Source organism: Carcharhinus amblyrhynchos, chromosome 3 (assembly GCF_965287045.1).
Source record: "Carcharhinus amblyrhynchos chromosome 3, sCarAmb.v2.hapA, whole genome shotgun sequence".
Lineage (NCBI taxonomy): Eukaryota > Metazoa > Chordata > Chondrichthyes > Carcharhiniformes > Carcharhinidae > Carcharhinus > Carcharhinus amblyrhynchos.
The window spans coordinates 5,410,388-5,429,061 of record NC_137326.1 but is presented as its reverse complement, the minus strand read 5'-3'; the positions used below and the strand labels follow the sequence as shown (position 1 = coordinate 5,429,061).

The 18,674-nt window shown below is 43.5% G+C and overlaps 1 protein-coding gene across 1 annotated transcript in view; it reads right to left on the bottom strand.

Moving 5' to 3' along the window:
* Positions 1 to 6,318: 6,318 nt before the first annotated feature.
* LOC145341307 (MICOS complex subunit mic25-like) overlaps positions 6,319 to 18,674 on the bottom strand; it is a 426,042-nt gene continuing 413,686 nt past the window's right edge. Inside the window, exon 8 of the mRNA XM_080186227.1 lies at positions 6,319 to 6,675. Within this exon, the coding sequence (XP_080042353.1) occupies positions 6,652 to 6,675 (24 nt within the window). The 3' untranslated portion in view covers positions 6,319 to 6,651. The remainder of the gene's footprint in view (positions 6,676 to 18,674) is intronic.

The following is an 18,674-nucleotide window of genomic DNA, read 5'->3' as shown; positions in this document are numbered from 1 at the left end:
GTGAATCTCTGGAATTCTCTGCCCGTTGAAGTGGTGGAGGCTGCCTCGCTAAATATTTTTAAGAAGCGGGTTGATGGGTTCTTGATAAGAGAGGGGATTAAGGGTTATGGGGAGAGGGCGGGAAAGTGGAACTGAGCCACAACAGATCAGCCATGATCTTATTGAATGGCGGGGCAGGCTCGAAGGGCTAGATAGGATACTCCTGCTCCTATTTCTTATGTTCTTATGTTCTTATGTTTAGTGCAATGAAATGTCCCAAGCACTTCACAGCTTGACTCCGAGCCCCTTCAGGAGGTATTAGGTCGGATGAACAAACACTTGGTCAAACACAAAAATGTCTTGAAGGCAAATGTCGTAAAGTAAGGGAATTCCTGAATTTAGGGTCTTGACAGCTGAAGGCACAGGTCATTCCAGCTGGGTATGTTAACCCAGCCGAATGGGATATTTGTGATTGTATCTCGATAATGAACAAGAAACACACTGAAAAGTCCCAGCCTCCTAAACACTGCTGACTAAATTACAATGGTGTGACAATTATGGGATGCACAGGAGGCCAGGATTAATGGAGCTCAGATATGTTGGAGAGTCAGGGTTACAGCAGATTAAAGATACAGAGTGCCAAAGGGGGATTTGAAAATGAGGATGAGAATGTTAAAGTTGAAATGTTTCTATGAATCCAGAAATGCAGGGGGAAAGATCGGTGTCCAACATGGCCGCTTGCACTTCATTTTTCCTGTTACTCCAACGTAGATAACAGTCTTAGAGCGGCCACAAGACTTCACATGGGGTGCCTGACCACAATCATCTGAGGTGCAGTGCTGCCTATATTCCCTCATGTCCTCAAATGGACCATAGGAACTTGCACCCAAATTCACCTTGTGGTTGGTTCACACTGTGAATGCAAATAAACAATGCCGTGTATCTCATGCCGAGATAATAAACTTTATGCAAAAAAGAACCCCAGAATGAGGATTTCCTCAGGCAATGGTTGTTACCCCACCATTGTTAACAGAGTCAGAAGCGATGCGCGTGATCCAGTTACGATGCTGCAATCTACCAGCACGATTCTGTTACCCAGAATCAATCACAAAAGTGGTTTCCTCCAAACAGCCCAGAGCTGGACTGATGCAGGTGCTGAGGCAACACCATTGTGCACATGCACACTTCAAGTTCCACTTTTTTTTGCAGTTTTCGTCTCCCTGCCGAAGAAAGAATTTACTTCCATAGAGGGAGTGAAGCGAAGGATCACCAGGCTGATACTGGGGTTGGTGGGACTGTCCTGCGAGAAGAGATTGGTTCGACTGGGTCTTGTATCCACTAGAGTTTAGAAAGATGAGAGGAGACCTGATTGAAACATATAAAATTCTCACAGTATTGGGACAGATTAGATGCAGGGAGGATGTTTTCCCTGTTTGGGTAACCTAGAACTGTGTGACAGTCTCAGTATACAGGGTAGACCATTTAGGACTGAGATCAGAAAAAATTTCTTCACCCAAAGATTAAAGTTTATATATTAGTGTCACAAATAGACTCACATTAACACTGCAATGAAGTTACTGATAAAATCCCTAACTTGCCACATTCCACCACCTGTTCAGGTACACTCAGGGAGAATTTAGCATGGCCAATGCATCTAACCAGCATGTCTTTCGGACTATGGGAGGAAACTGGAGCACTCAGAGGAAACCCACACACACAGTGACCCAAGCCAGGAATTGAACCAGGGTCCCCAGTGCTGTGAGGCAGCAGTGCTAACCACTGTGCTACCACGCCACCCAAGAGTAGTGAACCTGTGGAATTCTCGACCATAGAAAGCTATAGAGGCCAAGTCATTGAATATATTCAAGAAAGACATAAATTTTTTTTTTTGGATTTTAATGGCATCAAGGGGGTAGGGGGAGAAAGCGGGAATATGGCATTGAGACCGAGGAACAGTCATGGTCACGCTGAATGGTGGAACAGCCCCAAAGGGCCGAATGGTCTACACCCGCTCCTAGTTTCTATGTTTCCCTGAAAATGAGAAATGCCCACATTGTTTTAAGCGGATTTCCGTGCAGGATTAATGGAACGACGTGCTGAAGGTTTCAAATAACAAAATAAGAGGAATAAGGTTTAGGTTGATGTAATATCCACAAATGACCAATTTGATAGTTCCTCAACCTCCTAATTATTGGCATGATCGAAAAGCAAGCTTGTGGAGTTGTCCCAAAGTACACTTCGCAATGTGTTACATGATATCATCTATTTAACATTAATTAACCGCAATGATTTTCCTTACCTTTGCTGCCCCATCTTCTCATTCCTTGAAAAATACCACCAACACCCAACAATGCTGAATAATTCTTCACTGAGCAGTGGTTCATGTGATCTCTATTCAGAGAATGTTGCAAAAATATGAAGCTTTCCTAATTACACAGTGAGAGCAAATAGTTATGAAAGGACAGATGGAATTTAATCTCAACTGAGAGTCATTTTGATTAAATCTATATATAACTTTATGTAGAATTGCATAGTGAGCAGAACAGAAATAGGCCATTGGGCCCAGCAGGTCTCTGCTGATGTTAATGCTCTACACAAACCTCCTTTCATCCCTCTTCATCTAACCTTATCAGCATAACCTTCTATTCCTTTCTCCCCTGTGTGCTTATCTAGCTTTGCCTTAAAAACATCTATGTGATTTGTCTCAACCACTCCATGTGGTTGCTGTGGAATTCCTTATTGGATTTATTAGTCAATATCTTAGATTTATGACCTTCAAGAGAGACTTCTCCACCCAGGGAATGGTGAGGACGTGGAATTTCTTTACCACAAAACAGTTGAGGCAAATAGCACTGATGCATTTAAGGGGGAACTGACGAACAACAATTAATATTTATTTGTATAGCGTCTTTAATATAAGAAAACACCCCAAGACGCTTCACAAGGGGGTTATAAAGCAAAGTTTGGCATTGAAACACACAAGGTGATATAAGGATATATATTTGAAAGTTTGATTAAAGAGGTAACTACACACTGGCCAGAACTCTACCACCTCTCCTGCCATGGATTCAGAGCAGGCGAGGGTCCAATAATGGAAATCTCTGTTGACCTCGGGTGAGGATTTCTGGTCTTGCCCAAGCGAGGACATAAAATCCCACCCAATAAGTCCATGAGGGAGAAAGGAATAGAAGGACAGTGCACAGTGTTTACCATTGCTATGTCACAGTGCCAGGAACCTGGGCTCTAACCACGCCTCAGGTGAAGTTTGCCCATGTCTGCATGAGGTTCCTCTGGGTGCTCCGCTTTCCTCCCACACTCCACAAGGTGTGTAGGTTAGGTGGATTGGCCGTGCTAAATTATCCCTTGGGGTGTCTAAAGGTGTGTAGATTAGGCGGATAAACAGACTAAATATCTGGGGTTATGAAGATAGGGCCTGGGTGAAATGCTCTGTCAGAGAGTCAAGGGGCCAAATGGTAAGGCTTCTGTGACAGGAAAGATGCAAGGTGGGAGGAGGTTTGTGTGGAACATGAACACTAGTATACACCAGTTAGGCCGAATGGTTTGTCTGTTGTAAATACAGCTTGTCCAAACCTCTACCGTCTGTGTTTTATCCCACATTTTGTTTGCCCACCCTCTCTTTGCCAATCTATTTTGGTTCCTGATTCCTCCATCACTTATAATGTAAAAATCTCATCTTATCATGATTAAATCGCTTCATTGTCTCATCTGTTTCTACCTCTGTAACTTCCTCCAGCCCTATAACACATCTTCAACTTCAGCCTCATGTGCATCCACCTCTCCCAGGTAGAAAAGTAAATTGTGAAGAGGATGTAAGAAGTCTGAGTGGTGACACAGACCGGTTACACCAATGGGCGAAGACATGGAAAATGGAGTATCATGTCCGAAAATGTGAAATTGTCCATTTTGACAGGAAGAATAAAAAAAAATATTATGTAAATAGTGAGAGATTGCAATGCTCTGAGGTGCAGAGGGATCTGGGCGTCCTAATGCATGAATCACAAAGGCTAGTATACAGGTACAGCAATTAACGATGAAAGCTAATAAAATGTTATTATTGCGAGAGCAATTGAATACAAAAGCAGGGAGGTTATGCTTCAGTTGTACAGGGCATTGGTGAGGCCACATCTGGAGAACTATATAGAGCATTGGTTTCTTTCTTTAAGAGAAAAAGGAAAATGATTTATAAGTTGTTCAGAGAAGGATTCGCAAACTAGTATTAGGAAGGTTATCTTATAAGAAAAGATTGAACAGGCCAGGCTTGAGTCCACTGGAGTAAGAGACAACTCGATTGATACATATCAGATCCTGAGGAGTATTGACAGGGTGGATGTGGAGAGGATACTTGGTCTTGTGGGAGAATTTAGAACAAGGGATCACTGTTTAAAAATAAGGGGTCACTCATTTAAAATGGAGATGAGGTGATCTTTTTCACAGAGGTTCGTGAGTCTTTGGCGCTCTCTTCCTGACAAGCCAGTGAAAGCTGAGTCTTTGAATACTTTTAAGGCAGAGGTAGACAGACTCTTGATAAACATGAACGTTATGGGTTAGGCAGGAGGTTACAATCAGATTAGTCACGATTTTAATGAACAGCGGAGTAGGCTCGAAGGGCTGAATGGTCTATTCCTGCTCCTAATTCACATGTTCGCATTTCCTCAGCACTGGAAACCATGTCATTGGCTGTTTAGGCCCTTTACCCTTAAAGCCCCATCTCTAAACCTAATTGCACTCTTCTCTCGCCTTTTAAAACTCAAGAAAGAGCGACAAGGACAATTTGGGTCGAAGGGCCAGTTTCCATGCTGTAAACCTCTATGACTGTGCTTAAACCTCACCTGCTGTTACTTTCTTTAATGGAACATCTTTTTTGTTTGATTACGTCTTTGTGAAATGCCTTGGGGTGTTTTTCAGTACTAAAGAGAGTACAATTTGTTACTACTGTTGTTCTTGATAACCTGACTTCTTTTCAATGCCAAGTACCAGGGATTTATAAACAGTAGTTGATTATTAGAAACTAATGACATTCTAATTGATCTCAGGAAGTGTCCAGAATTGCCTCTTCACAACAAGAAACAGAGCAGTGGTGTGATAGGGACAGGACACATTAGGGTCAGTTCTACGTTAACACCCAAACAACAACAATTAGCATAAAGCAGGTGGGAGACTGGTTTGAGAGATGGACTGGGTGTCATTCATGACCCTTTACAGTTCCTTGCGGTCTTGGGCAGAGCAGGAGCCATACCAAGCTGTGATACAACCAGAAAGAATGCTTTCAATGTGCATCTATAGAAGTTGGTGAGAGTTGCAGCAGACATGCTGAATTTCCTTAGTCTCCTGAGAAAGTAGAGGCACTGGTGGGCTTTCTTAACTATAGTGTCGGCATGGGGGGACAGGTTGTTGATAATATGGACACCTAAAAACTTGCAGCTATTAACCATTTCCACTTCATCCCCATTGATGTAGACAAGGGCATGTTCTCCACTATGTTCCTGAAGTTGATGACTATCTCCTTCGTTTTGTTGACATTGAGGGAGAGATTATTGTCATCGCACCAGTTCACCAGAATCTCTATCTCTTTCCTGTTCTGTGTCTCATCATTGTTTGAGATCTGGCCCATTATGGTGGTGTCATCAACAAAGTTGAAAATCGAGTTGGAGGGGAATTTGGGATTAGGGTTACAAATGGAAAATATACTGCTTGGTTGAAGTCCATTGGAGGTGTGACCCTGCTATCCTCAACTCAACAGATTAAATTTCATCTAAAAAAAAGGCAATTCTTTATTCATTCATTCGTGGGACATGGGTGTCACTGGCTGGTCAGATTTATTGTCCATCCTTAGTTGCTCTTGGAGGTCAGTAGAGAATCAACCACATTGGTTATGGCTTTGGAGTCACATGTAGGCCAGACCAGGTAAGGACGGCAGATTTCCTTCCCTAAAGGGCATTAGGAATGAGATGGGTTTTTTTCCAACAATTGACAATGGTTTCATGGTCATCAGTAGATTCTTAAACCCAGATTTCTTTTATTGAATTCAAATTCCACGGCGGGATTCGAAGCCAGCTGAGTTTTTTAGTTAATAGTCTCACGATAATGCTGCTCGGCCATCAGCTCCCCCGAAGCCTGAGATCAGCCTTGCCCAACAGAGATTGAGGCTCAAGCCCAGGGGTTCCTGCCCGTTATGGCAGAGATTTTCAATGCCACGCCTTGATCATTCAGCTTCTCTGACATCCCAACTGCAGGTGGAGGTTCACAGATATCTCATTAGCACCTAAGGTGAGGCGCTGACTGAAAGCCGACAGGTGCTGTACGAAGGAAAACAGCGAATACGTTTCCAAAAAAATTTTTATTCAATTGAACGCATTAAGTACAGAACCATCCAGTGTCACAACAAGCTTTCCAGTCACATGCTGAGGTACGACATGATGGAATGTTCCATGTGTACATACAGTATAAGGGGAATAACACTGGGCTGTGGTATATAGGCAGCCTCAATAAAACACTGGAGCACAAATACTGAGCTAACATCAAGAGGTTGACGAAACCGAAGTGATTTTAAATGTATTAAACATAACCTTGAACAAACCCTTCTTGTCACCTTTGAGAAGAGTCAAACACAGTTTCCACGGGAACAGACACTGAATGAAGCCTTCTTGCACTTTAGCCATGATTCACTAACAGCATCTGAAAAGAAAGAAAGAAGAATGCGTCTGTTTTTTTGATTCGATAACCGACAGGATTGTTATAGCACATTATTCTTATGCATCTTCTTATTTATATCCATTGTTGATATCATCAGTAAGTGCTGTAATGTCATCAGTTGTTGCTGTTGCCACCTGTCTATATTGGTATATTAACGGCTGTTAGTTATGATCCTTTTCCAGTAGTTATTTTGACACTTAACTAGCTGCTCCTTATTCTGAGTCCATTCTGTATCTTAAACTTTATTATTTTTTATATATGAAAGAAGATTAAATTCCACAAAGCGTTTTGACAATTTTTTTTGTTGTCAAATTGTCACATTCTTTTGGTGACAAGGATGGGATTGAAAAGATTCGGGTTTCAGCAGGTACAACACTTTGCAAGGTCTGCCATGGGCGTTGCAGCCCAGAGCTCTACCCAGCGGGCTTCATGAGTTTACCAATGGAAGACAAGTTAGCAGCACCATGGCTACGTTCAGGACTCTCAGTGAGATGGCAGAAGAGAACAAGTGACTTGATTGAATATGTGGAAAAGTTGGAGCACTTTTTCCCGGCAGATGAGGCGAATAAGCTCTTAATTCTCCTCAGTGTGCGTGGAGCGAAGACATACAAAATAGTCAGAAATTTAGCTACACCATGGAAATGGGGGGGAAGGGCAGTTCATTTGCGGATTTAGTTGCTAAAGAAATTTACTATTTAGTGCCTAAGGAAATTTGGCATGTCAGCTACGATTCTCACCAACTTTTACAGGAGCACCATAAAAGCATTCTTTCTGATTTATCACAGCTTGGTATGGGCTCCTGCTCTGACCAAGACCACAAGGAACTACAAAAGTTCATGAACGTAGCCCAATCCATCATTGCAAACCAGCCTCCCATCCATTGACTCTATCTCCCTTCTCGCTGCCTCGGCAAAGCAGCCAGCATAATTAGGGACCCCAGGCACCCCATACATTCTCTCTTCCACCTTCTTTCTTCGGGAAAAAGATACAAAAGTCTGAGGTCCACACCAACCAATTCAAGAACAGCTTCTTCCCTGCTCTGTCAAGACTTTTGAATGGGTTACCTCGCATTAAGTTGATCTTTCGCTACACCCCAGCTATAACTGTAACACTATATTCTGCACTCTCTCCTTTCCTTCTCTATGAACGGCATGTTTTGTCTGTATAGCACGCAAGAAACAATGCTTTTCACTGTATGTTTTTACATGTGACAATAATAAATCAAATCAAAATCAAATCAAATCAGTCCTTCAGGATCATCACTATCCTAAACCCTCATAAACTGTACAACATTTCAAATTCCATAGTCACTTTTGGAAGATGGAACAGTCTATACTTAACTGCCAGCAATACGAAAGTTATTCAGAGGACCAATGGGGGCATGCAGGCAGGTGCACTGCATCAGGTAAAGAAAGAGGCTGCAAGTAAAAAGGTGAAGACAGTGGAATGTTTTAGGTGTAAACAGTCACACCATGTGAATCATTACAGCCTTATGGACAGTGTTGTCACTGCTGTGACAAGAAGGATCATTTAGCTCAGAAGTGCCAGAGTGCTGAGAGCAAATCGAAGGCTGAGCAGGGAACTTCAAATGCAAGTAAGCCTAGTCAACGACACGTTGCTTGTGTTGACTAGATGGAGGAGCACTCTTACACCGTGTAATATGAGTGAATGGTGTGCACAGCCTATTTAGGCCACAGTGGAGATCGATGGTAAATAATCAAGATGGAGGTGAACACCTGCATCGGTCATCAGTGAGGAGACTGTCAGGAAGACTTGGAGCACCAGACAGGCGTCTGCCCTCACTCAGGCAGGGATCAAATTACAGACATACACTGGAGAGACTATATCATTGCTCAGGCTTTGGAGGTGGACGTTACATATAACAGCCAAGAAGCAAGAGCACGGCTCCTGGTGGTAAAAGGGCATGGTCCTGGTCTAGTAGTGCGTGACTGGCTCAGGAACTCAGTTAAACTGGGGTGAGATAACATATATTTTAATATTGTCACATGTATTAGCACACAGTGAAAAGTATTGTTTCTTGCACGCTATATAGACAAAACATACCGTTCATAAAGAAGGAAAGAACAGAGTGCAAAATGTAGTGTTACAGTCATAGCTAGGGTGTAGAGAAAGATCAACTCAGTGCAAGGTAGGTCCATTCAAAAGTCTGATGGCAGCAGGGAAGAAGCTGTTCTTAAATCAGTTGGTACGTGGCCTCAGACTTTTGTATCTTTTTCCCGAAGGAAGAAGGTGGAAGACAGAATGTCGGGGTGCTTGGGGTCCTTAGTTATGCTGGCTGCTTTTCTGAGGCAGCGGAAAGTGTAGACAGAGTCAATAGATAGGAGGCTAGTTTGAGACATGGATTGGGCTACATTCATGACCTTTTGTAGTTTCTTGTGGTCTTGGGCAGAGCAGTAGCCATACTAAGCTGTGATGCAACCAGAAAGAATGCTTTCTATGGTGCGTCTGTTATTAATCAAGCTCCAAGCTGGATGCTTACCCATTGCCGAGAGTTGATGACCTGTTCTCAACTCCAGGAGGAGACAAGATAATTTCAAAACTGGACTTGAACCAGGCATATCAACAACTCCTGCCAGAGGAAGATTCGAAGCAGTGACCATCAACATGCACAAAGAGTTGTTCAAATACTATTGTTCAGCTTTTAGCCAGTCTGGCGATCTTTCAAAGGCCAATGGACAGCCTTTTCCAAGATAATCCCAACGTTGCAGTCTAGTTAGATGTCACCTTAATTATGGGCAAAACTGAGGAGAACTTCAGCAACCTGGATTGGGTTTTAAAAAGATGTTCAGATGCAGGACTGCATCTGAAGTGGAGCAAGTGCATTGTTCAGGCACCCAGTATGGGGTATGTAGGCCACAGAATCACTGCACAAGGCTCATCCAGACCGGAAGGGAAAGTTCCAGCAATTAAGGAAGCTCTGGAGCCCAGGAACTCGGCCAAGATCAGTTATTTGTAGGTTTGATAAATATTATCGAAAGTCTTTGCTACTGTCTACAGCATTGGTTCCACTGTACCTACTTCTGCACAAAGAAAGCAAATAGAAATGGGAGTCCACACGAAAAAAGGTTTTCAGAGATGTGAAAGTACTGCTGCAAAAGACAAACCTACTATTCCATTTTGATGTGGAGATGCTGGCGTTGGACTGGGGTAAACACATTAAGAAGTCTCACAACACCAGGTTTAAGTCCAACCAATTTATTTGATAGTAAGCTCGCAAGGTTTTGGGGTTTGCTTCCGTTATATGCTCTGTCTGAGACCAGAACTCTCCATTTGTCTGACGAAGGGGCAAAGCCCGAAAGCTTGTGAGTTTACTATCAAATAAATCAGTTGGACTTAAACCTGGTGTTGTCAGACTTCTTACTGTATTCCATTTTGATCCAGACATGGAACTTATTCTGTCTTGTGATGCCTTGCCCTAAGATGTAGGGATGGTACTTTCTCATGAAATGGAGGACAGGTCCAAAGATCACATTGGTTTTTCTAGGATGATGACAAAGGCTGATAAGAGATAATCATAATTGGACAAAGAAGGTCTAGCTATCGTTTTTGCAGTGAAAATATTCTCTATTTTTATGGTTGCTCGTTCACCGCTGTTAAGAAGTTAACACACTTTCCAATTAAGTCCTAATTTGATGTCAATAATTCAATAAAGGTCACTGATAAATAAAGGGGCCACAGGTGGCACTAGGTGTTGGTGGACAATTGTATGTGGAGTTGGATCAAAGAAATAATGAATAGTTTATGAAGAAGCAGAACTCATGTCTCCTTTACTGAATGCAACCAAAAGGCCCAAACAACCATATGTACCGACCACAAACTGCTGATGAGTATTTTAAGTTGACTCAAAATATATTCCTCCCATGGCCTGAGCAAGAGTACAGTGCAGGCTATCAGTGTGGCATTGCAAACAGCGCAGGGAAGGACAATGCTATTGCAGACGCATTGAGACATCTTCCTTTACCAGATTTGCCAACCTACGTATTGTGTTCTCCTAAGACAATTTTCTTACAGGAGGGACTTGCCCCTACAGTGAGTGCTAAGCAGATTAAACAATAGACAGACAGGGATCCTATTCTGTCGCAAGTTAAAAGGTTTCTGATGCAAGGATGGCCAACTATCATAGAAGGTGATGAGTTGAAGCCTAATGTGAGGTATAAAGACAAGGTAAGTGTGCAGGATGGTTGCATACTGTGGGGATCAAGAGCAGTCGTTCTACCCTCTGGTCATTCACAGGTCACAGGTGAAAGTCATGAGGGTCATCCAGGTGCCTCTGGAATGAAGAGTCGAGCCAGGTCACATGTTTGGTGGCCTAATATGGATCTGGGTTTGGGGAACAAAGTGCGGTCCACTTCTGCGTGACAGTTTAACCAGAAGAAGGTGCCATCAGCACCATAGCATCTTTGGGAGAGGCCTGACTGTCCTTGATAAGACTTCATGTGGATTTTGCAGATTCTTTCATGGATCACATATCTGCAGTCATTGTGGATTCACATTCTAAGTGGTTAAACATTACAGTGCCTGTTATAATAGAGAAGCTACACCAAGGTTTTGCAACTCATGGGTTACTGGATTCTCTCATTTCTGCTACTGGTGCATTTATGAGTGAATTGTTCCAAGAATTCATGCAGAGGAATGGAATATGCCATGCGCCTACCACACCTATTCACCCAGCTTCAAATGGTTTGGCAGAGTGAGCTGTTCAGACACTGAAAGAAGGACTGAAGAGAATGGCAGATGATACTTTAGGGACAAAGCTCTCAAGGTTCTTATTTCAGTATCATATCACACCACAAACAACGGTGAGACTTTCACAGCTGAATTATTGATGGGCAGAAGACCAAAGTCTCACCTGGATCTGCTACATCCAGATGTCAAAGCAAGAGTGGGCAGGAGATAAGAAAAGCAAGAAGGAGGGACGTGATTATCATGCTAAGGAGAGACCTGAATGATTGTGTTTATATCAGAAATGTTGGCAGTAACCAACATTGGCTACCTGGAGTTATTCTTGAAGTGATTCAGTATCTTTGATAGTGAAATTGAACAATGGAAGAATTGTTCACAAGCACCAGTATCATATTTGTCTATCATTCATAGAATCCCTACAGTGCAGAAGGAGGCCATTCGGCCCATTGAGTCTGCACTGACAACAATCCCACCCAGACTCTAGTCCTGTAATTCCTCACATTTACCCTGCTAATCCCCCTGACACTAGGGTTAATTTAGCATGGCCAATTAACCTAACCTGCATATCTTTGGAATGTGGGAGGAAATCAGAGCACCCGGAGGAAACCCACGCAGACACGGGGAGAATGTGCAGACTCCACCCAGGCAGTGACCCAAGGCCAGAATTGAACCCGGGTCCCTGGCGCTGTGAGACAGCAGTGCTAACCAACGTGCCACGACTCGAAAATTCCAGACGACACAACAGAAGGCAAGGCTGCTGTAGAAATTGAACAAGACGTGGTTCCACAGATCCTTGCTGCTATCATTTACAGAAACAAAAGACTTAGGAGCAGGAGTATATCATTCAGACTTTGTGCCTGCTACGCCATTCAAAAAAATCTCAGCTGATCTGGGTGTGGTCTGAATGCCACATGTCTGCCTGCCGTCCATAACCCTTGACTCTCTGTCAAAAATCTCTCTAACTTGGCCAACGTTTCGAGTCTGGATGACACTTCGTCAGACCCAGATTCTCTCCCCACAAATGCTGTCAGACCTGCTGAGATTTTCCAGCATTTTCTGTTTTTCTTTCACATTCTGTAGTATTTTGCTTTTATCTTTCCTCCCATTTTTAAACTGTGTCCCCGAGCTCTAGATCCCCCACAAGAGGGAACATCCTCCCACTATCCACTACTCGAGATCTTACACATTTCAATAAGTTTACCTCTCATTCTTCTAAACACCAATGGATACAGGCCCAACCTGCTCAGCCTTTCTTCATAAGGTAAGCCCTTCATCCCAGGAATGAGTTGAGTGAACCTTCTCTGAACCGCTTCTAATGGAATTATATCCATTTTTAAATAGAACAAAGAAAATTACAGAACAGGCCTGCACCGACCATGCTGCCCGACTGAACTAAAATCCCTTACCCTTCTGGAAAGAACAAAGAAAATAAAACATGGAGACTAAATAATTTGCCGGGTGTTAGCGATGGAAAGATGGTAGGAGTGGAGGGCCTGAATGACATTATTGTTACTAGAGAGGCAGTGCTCCACAGACTGGAGGGACTGATTGTGGACAAGTCCCCTGGACCGGATGGAATGCATCCGAGGGTTCTGAAAGAAATGGCGGAGGTGATAGTGGATGCCTTGGTGATTATTTTCCAAACGTCGCTGGATTCCGGGGAAGTGCCGGAAGATTGGAAAACGGCTAATGTTACACCGTTGTTTAAGAAGGTTGGCAGGCAAAAGGCAGGGAATTATAGGCCGGTTAGTTTAACGTCTGTTGTAGGTAAAATGCTAGAATCCGTGATCAAGGAGAAAATAGCGAGGCATCTTGAGGAGAATTGTTTGATAGAGCAGACGCAGCATGGTTTCGTTAAGGGGAAGTCGTGTCTGACGAATTTATTGGAGTTCTATGAGGATGTGTCTAGGGCGGTGGATAGAGGAGAGCCGGTGGATGTGGTGTTTCTTGATTTTCAGAAGGCGTTTGATAAGGTGCCGCACAAGAGGTTATTACAGAAGGTCAGGGGGCATGGAGTTGGGGGTAGGGTGTTAGCGTGGATAGGGGATTGGCTGTCAAATAGGAGGCAGAGCGTGGGGGTCAATGGGTACTATTCGGATTGGCGGTTGGTGACTAGTGGAGTGCCCCAGGGGTCAGTGCTGGGGCCTCAGCTATTTACCATTTATATAGATGATCTGGAGGAGGGAACCGAGTGTATGGTGTCGAAATTTACTGATGACACCAAGATTGGTGGAACGGCAAATTGTGCGGAGGGTGTGGAAAGTCTGCAGAAGGATCTAGATAGGCTGGGCGAATGGGCCAGGAACTGGCAAATGGAATTTAATGTTGGCAAGTGTGAAGTTGTCCACTTTGGCAGGAATAATGGTAGGAAGGACTATTACTTACATGGCGAAAAACTGCAGCATGCGACGGTGCAGAGGGACCTCGGGGTCTTTGTGCATGAGTCGCAAAAACCCAGCCTGCAGGTGCAGCAGGTGGTCAGGAAGGCGAATGGGATGCTGGCCTTCATAGCGAGGGGGATTGAGTATAAAAGTAGGGAGGTCTTGCTGCAACTGTACAGGGCGCTGGTGAGGCTGCAGCTGGAGTACTGTGTGCAGTTTTGGTCGCCGTACTTACGCAAGGATATTTTGGCCTTGGAGGGAGTGCAGAGGAGCATTACTAGGCTGATACTGGAGTTGAGGGGGTTGAACTATGAGGAGAGGCTGAATAAACTAGGCTTGTACTCATTAGAGTTTAGAAGAATGAGGGGAGATCTCATTGAGACATATAAGATGATGAATGGGATGGATAGGATAGGGGTGGAGAGGCTCTTCCCGCTCAGAAAGGACAGTAGGACTAGAGGGCACAGCCTCAAGATAAAGGGGGGGCGGTTTAGAACGGAGTTGAGGAGGAACTTCTTCACTCAAAGGGTGGTGAATCTCTGGAATTCTCTGCCCGTTGAAGTGGTGGAGGCTGCCTCGCTAAATATATTTAAGACGCGGGTTGATCGGTTTTTGATAGGCAAGGGGATTAAGGGTTATGGGGAGAGGGCAGGAAGGTGGAACTGAGACACGACACATCAGCCATGATCTTATTGAATGGCGGGGCAGGTTCGAAGGGCTAGATGGCCTACTCCTGCTCCTATTTCTTATGTTCTTAAAACCTTACACAGTATTCTAGAAGAGGCAAGTCCTCATGGAATTTCACAAAAGGTGTCAGAGGGAAAACGTTGCCAAGTTTTTTTTCCCCACTGTTTTCACATCAAATTTATAGCACAGGGACATGGCATCCAGCCCAACTGTGTCACGGGCCATATAAACACATCTCAGTCATACTTCATCTCAATCTACCAATATATCCTTCTATCCCTTACCCCCTCATCCATGCTATTCCAAATCTCACCATTCCATGTTAAAGAGGTTTCTTCTGACTTGTCCTTTTGAATTCATCTTACATTCATAGCTCCCTAGTTTTGGGCATGCCTACAAGCGAAAACATCCTCACTACATTTACAACATTGGACCCTTTCATCATCTTAAAGCTGATTATCAGGTCACCCTTCAGTCTTCCCCTTTCCCGAGGAAAAGGATGCCAGCCTGAGAGAAAAGAGACACTGCCTCGCACAGTATAAACCTGCCGTCTTACTGACAAGAAAAACTCCAAAACGCTCAGAGCAGCGTTCCAGTGTGGTTTCTGACGAATGCATAAATCTGTCCTGTGATGTGAATAGGAATCAGATTGGAACACAGCACTTTCCTTAATTAGTATTCTGTAAATACTCCTTGTAACTGCGTGTGTGCGCGGATGTAATGCAACACAAAGGCAAGAAGATTGCTTGCAATTGCCCCCTTGAGTATCCATAGGCAGTGAATGGAGTAAATGAACTAGCAATGACAGTGCCTCACTGTTGTAAACCCATCTCCTTCACAGCTTATAATTAGAGGATCACTCGCCAGCTACTGCAACCCATTACAGTTCCTGAACTCTTGGTGGTCTTCTGCTTAGGGGTATCTATAATTAATTTACTGGTGGGTTATACAAAATACACAGCTGAAGACAGCACCACATAATTCTCCCCCTTGATCCAGGAGCAACAGCAGTAGAACCATATTGAGATATTCTCTTTTTTATATTAAAAAATATGCATCTTTAAAAAAAATGAAACCCAGGAATCTTCCACAGCAAAATCAGAAAATGCTAGAAAATCTCAGCAGGTCTGACAGCCTCTGTGGAGAGAGAATAGAGCCAACATTTTGAGTCTGAAATACCCTTCAGCAGAGCAGAAGGCAACAGGAAATTGAGCAGAAATCCAATTTCTGGTTGGCTGGATGACAGAGCAGTTTATGATGTGCTCAAACTCACATGTAGGCAGTAGGTATGAATTATCTCAAGGAACTGGCTTACTACCGGTCCGATGATAGTGGGTTATCGTTGATATTTGCTGGTGACATGAAGAAACAGGACACAGCAGAAGCTGGTCAGTGAAAGGGCTGTTGTTTAAATCCCCTTATCAGTCAGTGAGTAGCGCTCTCGCCTCAGAGTCGGAAAGTTAAGGGTTTAAATCCCAATCCAGAGTACATAATCTAGGCTGGCACACTAGTGCATAATTGGGGAGGTGATGGCCTAGTGGTATTATTGCTAGACTGTTAGTTCAGTAACTCAGTTAACATTCTGGAGACCCAAGTTCGAATCCTGCCATGGCAGATGGTGGAATTCAATAAAAAATATCTGGAATTAAGAATCTATTGATGATCATGAAATCATTGCTGATTGTTGGAAAAATCCATCTGGTTCACAAATGTCCCTTAAGGGAAGGAAATCTGCCATCCATACCTGGTCTGGCCTACATCTGACTCCAGAGCCACAGCAATGTGGTTGACTCTTAACTGCTCTCCAAGATCAATTTGGGATGGGCAATAATGCTGGCCAGCTGGTGATGCCCATGTCCCACAGATGAATAATAAAAAACTGTGGGAAATGGAGACGTGTACGTTTATGATCCTGGGCTTTGGACCCTTTTGTCAGTGGAAACATCTTCTCAATGCCTTCCCTGTCAAATCTTTTACTGACCTTAGAAGATCTCTATCAGGTCAGCTATTAGCCTTCTCATTGCTAATGCAAAGTGTCTCAGCTTGTTCAATGTTTCTTGATAGTTGTAGCCTCCCATTACCAGAATGCTGCCTGGTTTGGAGGGTAGGTTTTATGAGGAAAGATTGAGGGAGCTGGGGCTTTTCTCTTTAGAGCGGAGGAAGATGAGAGGCAACTTAATAGAGGTTTATAAGATGATGATGGGGATAGATAGAGTGGACTTGCAGAGACTATTTCCTCAGGTGAATGTAGCTGTTACTAGGGGGCATAACTATAAGGCCACTATAAGTGGGAGATATAGGAGGGATGTCCGAGATAGATTCTTCACTCACAGAGTTGGGGTGTGGAATACACTGCCTGCTGCGATAGTGGAGTCAGACACTTTAGGAACTTTCAAGCGGTTATTGGATAAGCACATGGAGCACACCAGAATTATAGAGACTGGGATAGCTTGATCTTGGGTTTGGACATAGCTCGGCACAACATTGAGGGCCGAAGGGCCTGTACTGTGCTGTACTGTTCTTTGTTCTATGTTCTGATTTTGTCCTTATAATTCCTTTTTCACACCTTTGCCCAATGTCTGTAATATCCTTTTGGTAATATGGAGACCAGAACAGTGCTCCAAGTGTAGTCTCAATAAGGTTCAATACAAGCTGCCTGCTGTGTTAAAACTGAGCATCAAATGCCAGATGACCAGCAGCTGGAGTTGCTCTCACTGCTTAAATAAGTGATCTCTGCAATTTTTCTATCCAAAGGCACAATTCCTGAATTTAGTGTGTTTAGAAAATTCTGTAATTTCTACTAACATTTTGGGGATGGAAGACATCAGTTCCTGGACATATATTATCCGAACTGCCATTTGTTTTTACTGATACTAAATTCACTAAGTTCTTCCCCCATCTTATTTTTAGGTTCCCTTGTACCTCACCTTTGCCAGATAAGGTCAGTACTGTAAGATTGGACAACTCAGTGGCACAGTGGTTAGCACTGCTGCCTCACAGCGCCAGGGAGCCAAATTCGATTCAAAACTTTCTGCTCCTTCATTCAAATCATTAACGTCTCTGATGAAATGCTGAGGCCTCAGTTCAGGTCCTTAGAAAACCACTTTTCTTACGCTGTCAATGAGAGGATAAACCTTGTATTCCTACTTTCTATCTCCCACTCCCCGTCACAAAACTACCTCCAATTTGGCGCTCTTTTATTTTCACTAATCATCTCACATGGAACCGTATTGAATTCCCCTCAAAGTCTATACAGGCAGCAGCCAGAGACATTCCCTGGTCCATCATGTTAGTCAACCCAAAACATTCAGCCGGATGAGTGAGACATGATCTATGTTTCACATATCCATGCTGATTCTCTTTGATCAGCTGATATTTATTCAACAGCTAAGTCAATTTGTCCCTAATAACACATTCAGCAACCTCCCTACAACAGATGTTAAGCTGACAAGCCAGTGATTACTTGATTCCTCCCTCCCTCTCTTCTTAAATAAGTGATACTTGCAACTTTCCTATCCAAATGCACAACTCCTGAACGTACGTATCAATAGGGCGGCATGGTGGCACAGTGGTGAGCACTGCTGCGTCACAGTGTCAGGGATCTGGGTTTGATTCCTGGCTTGGATCACTGCCTGCGCGAAGTTTGCATGTTCTCCCCGTGTCTGCATGGGTTTCCTCCAGGTGCTCCGGTTTCCTCCCACAGTCTGAAAGGCGTGCTAGTTAGGTGCATTGACCCAAACAGGCGCCGAGTGCGGTGACTAGGGGAATTTCACAGTAAGTTCATTGCAGTGTTAATGTAAACTCTACTTGTGACGAATAAATAAACTTTACTTATTTTGTCTTGGGGTGGAATCCATCAGTTAGTGGACATATATTATCTTAAGTCCCATTATTTTTGCAATTGCTATTTGTTTTTACTTTTATTAAGTTCTCCCCCCTTCCACTCCAGGATTATTTTTAGGTTCCCCTGCACCACTGTAGTTTGTACCCAAAAGAGAAAATGCTGGAAAATCTCAGCAGGTCTGGCAGCATCTGTAAGGAGAGAAAACAGCTGACATTTCGAATCCTTAAAGGATCAGCTGGGGTCAAAACATCAGCTCTTTTCTCTCCTTACAGATGCTGTCAGACCAGCTGGGACTTTCCAGCATTTTCTCTTTTGGTTTCAGATTCCAGCATCTGCAGTAATTTGCTTTGATCCACTGTTCTTTG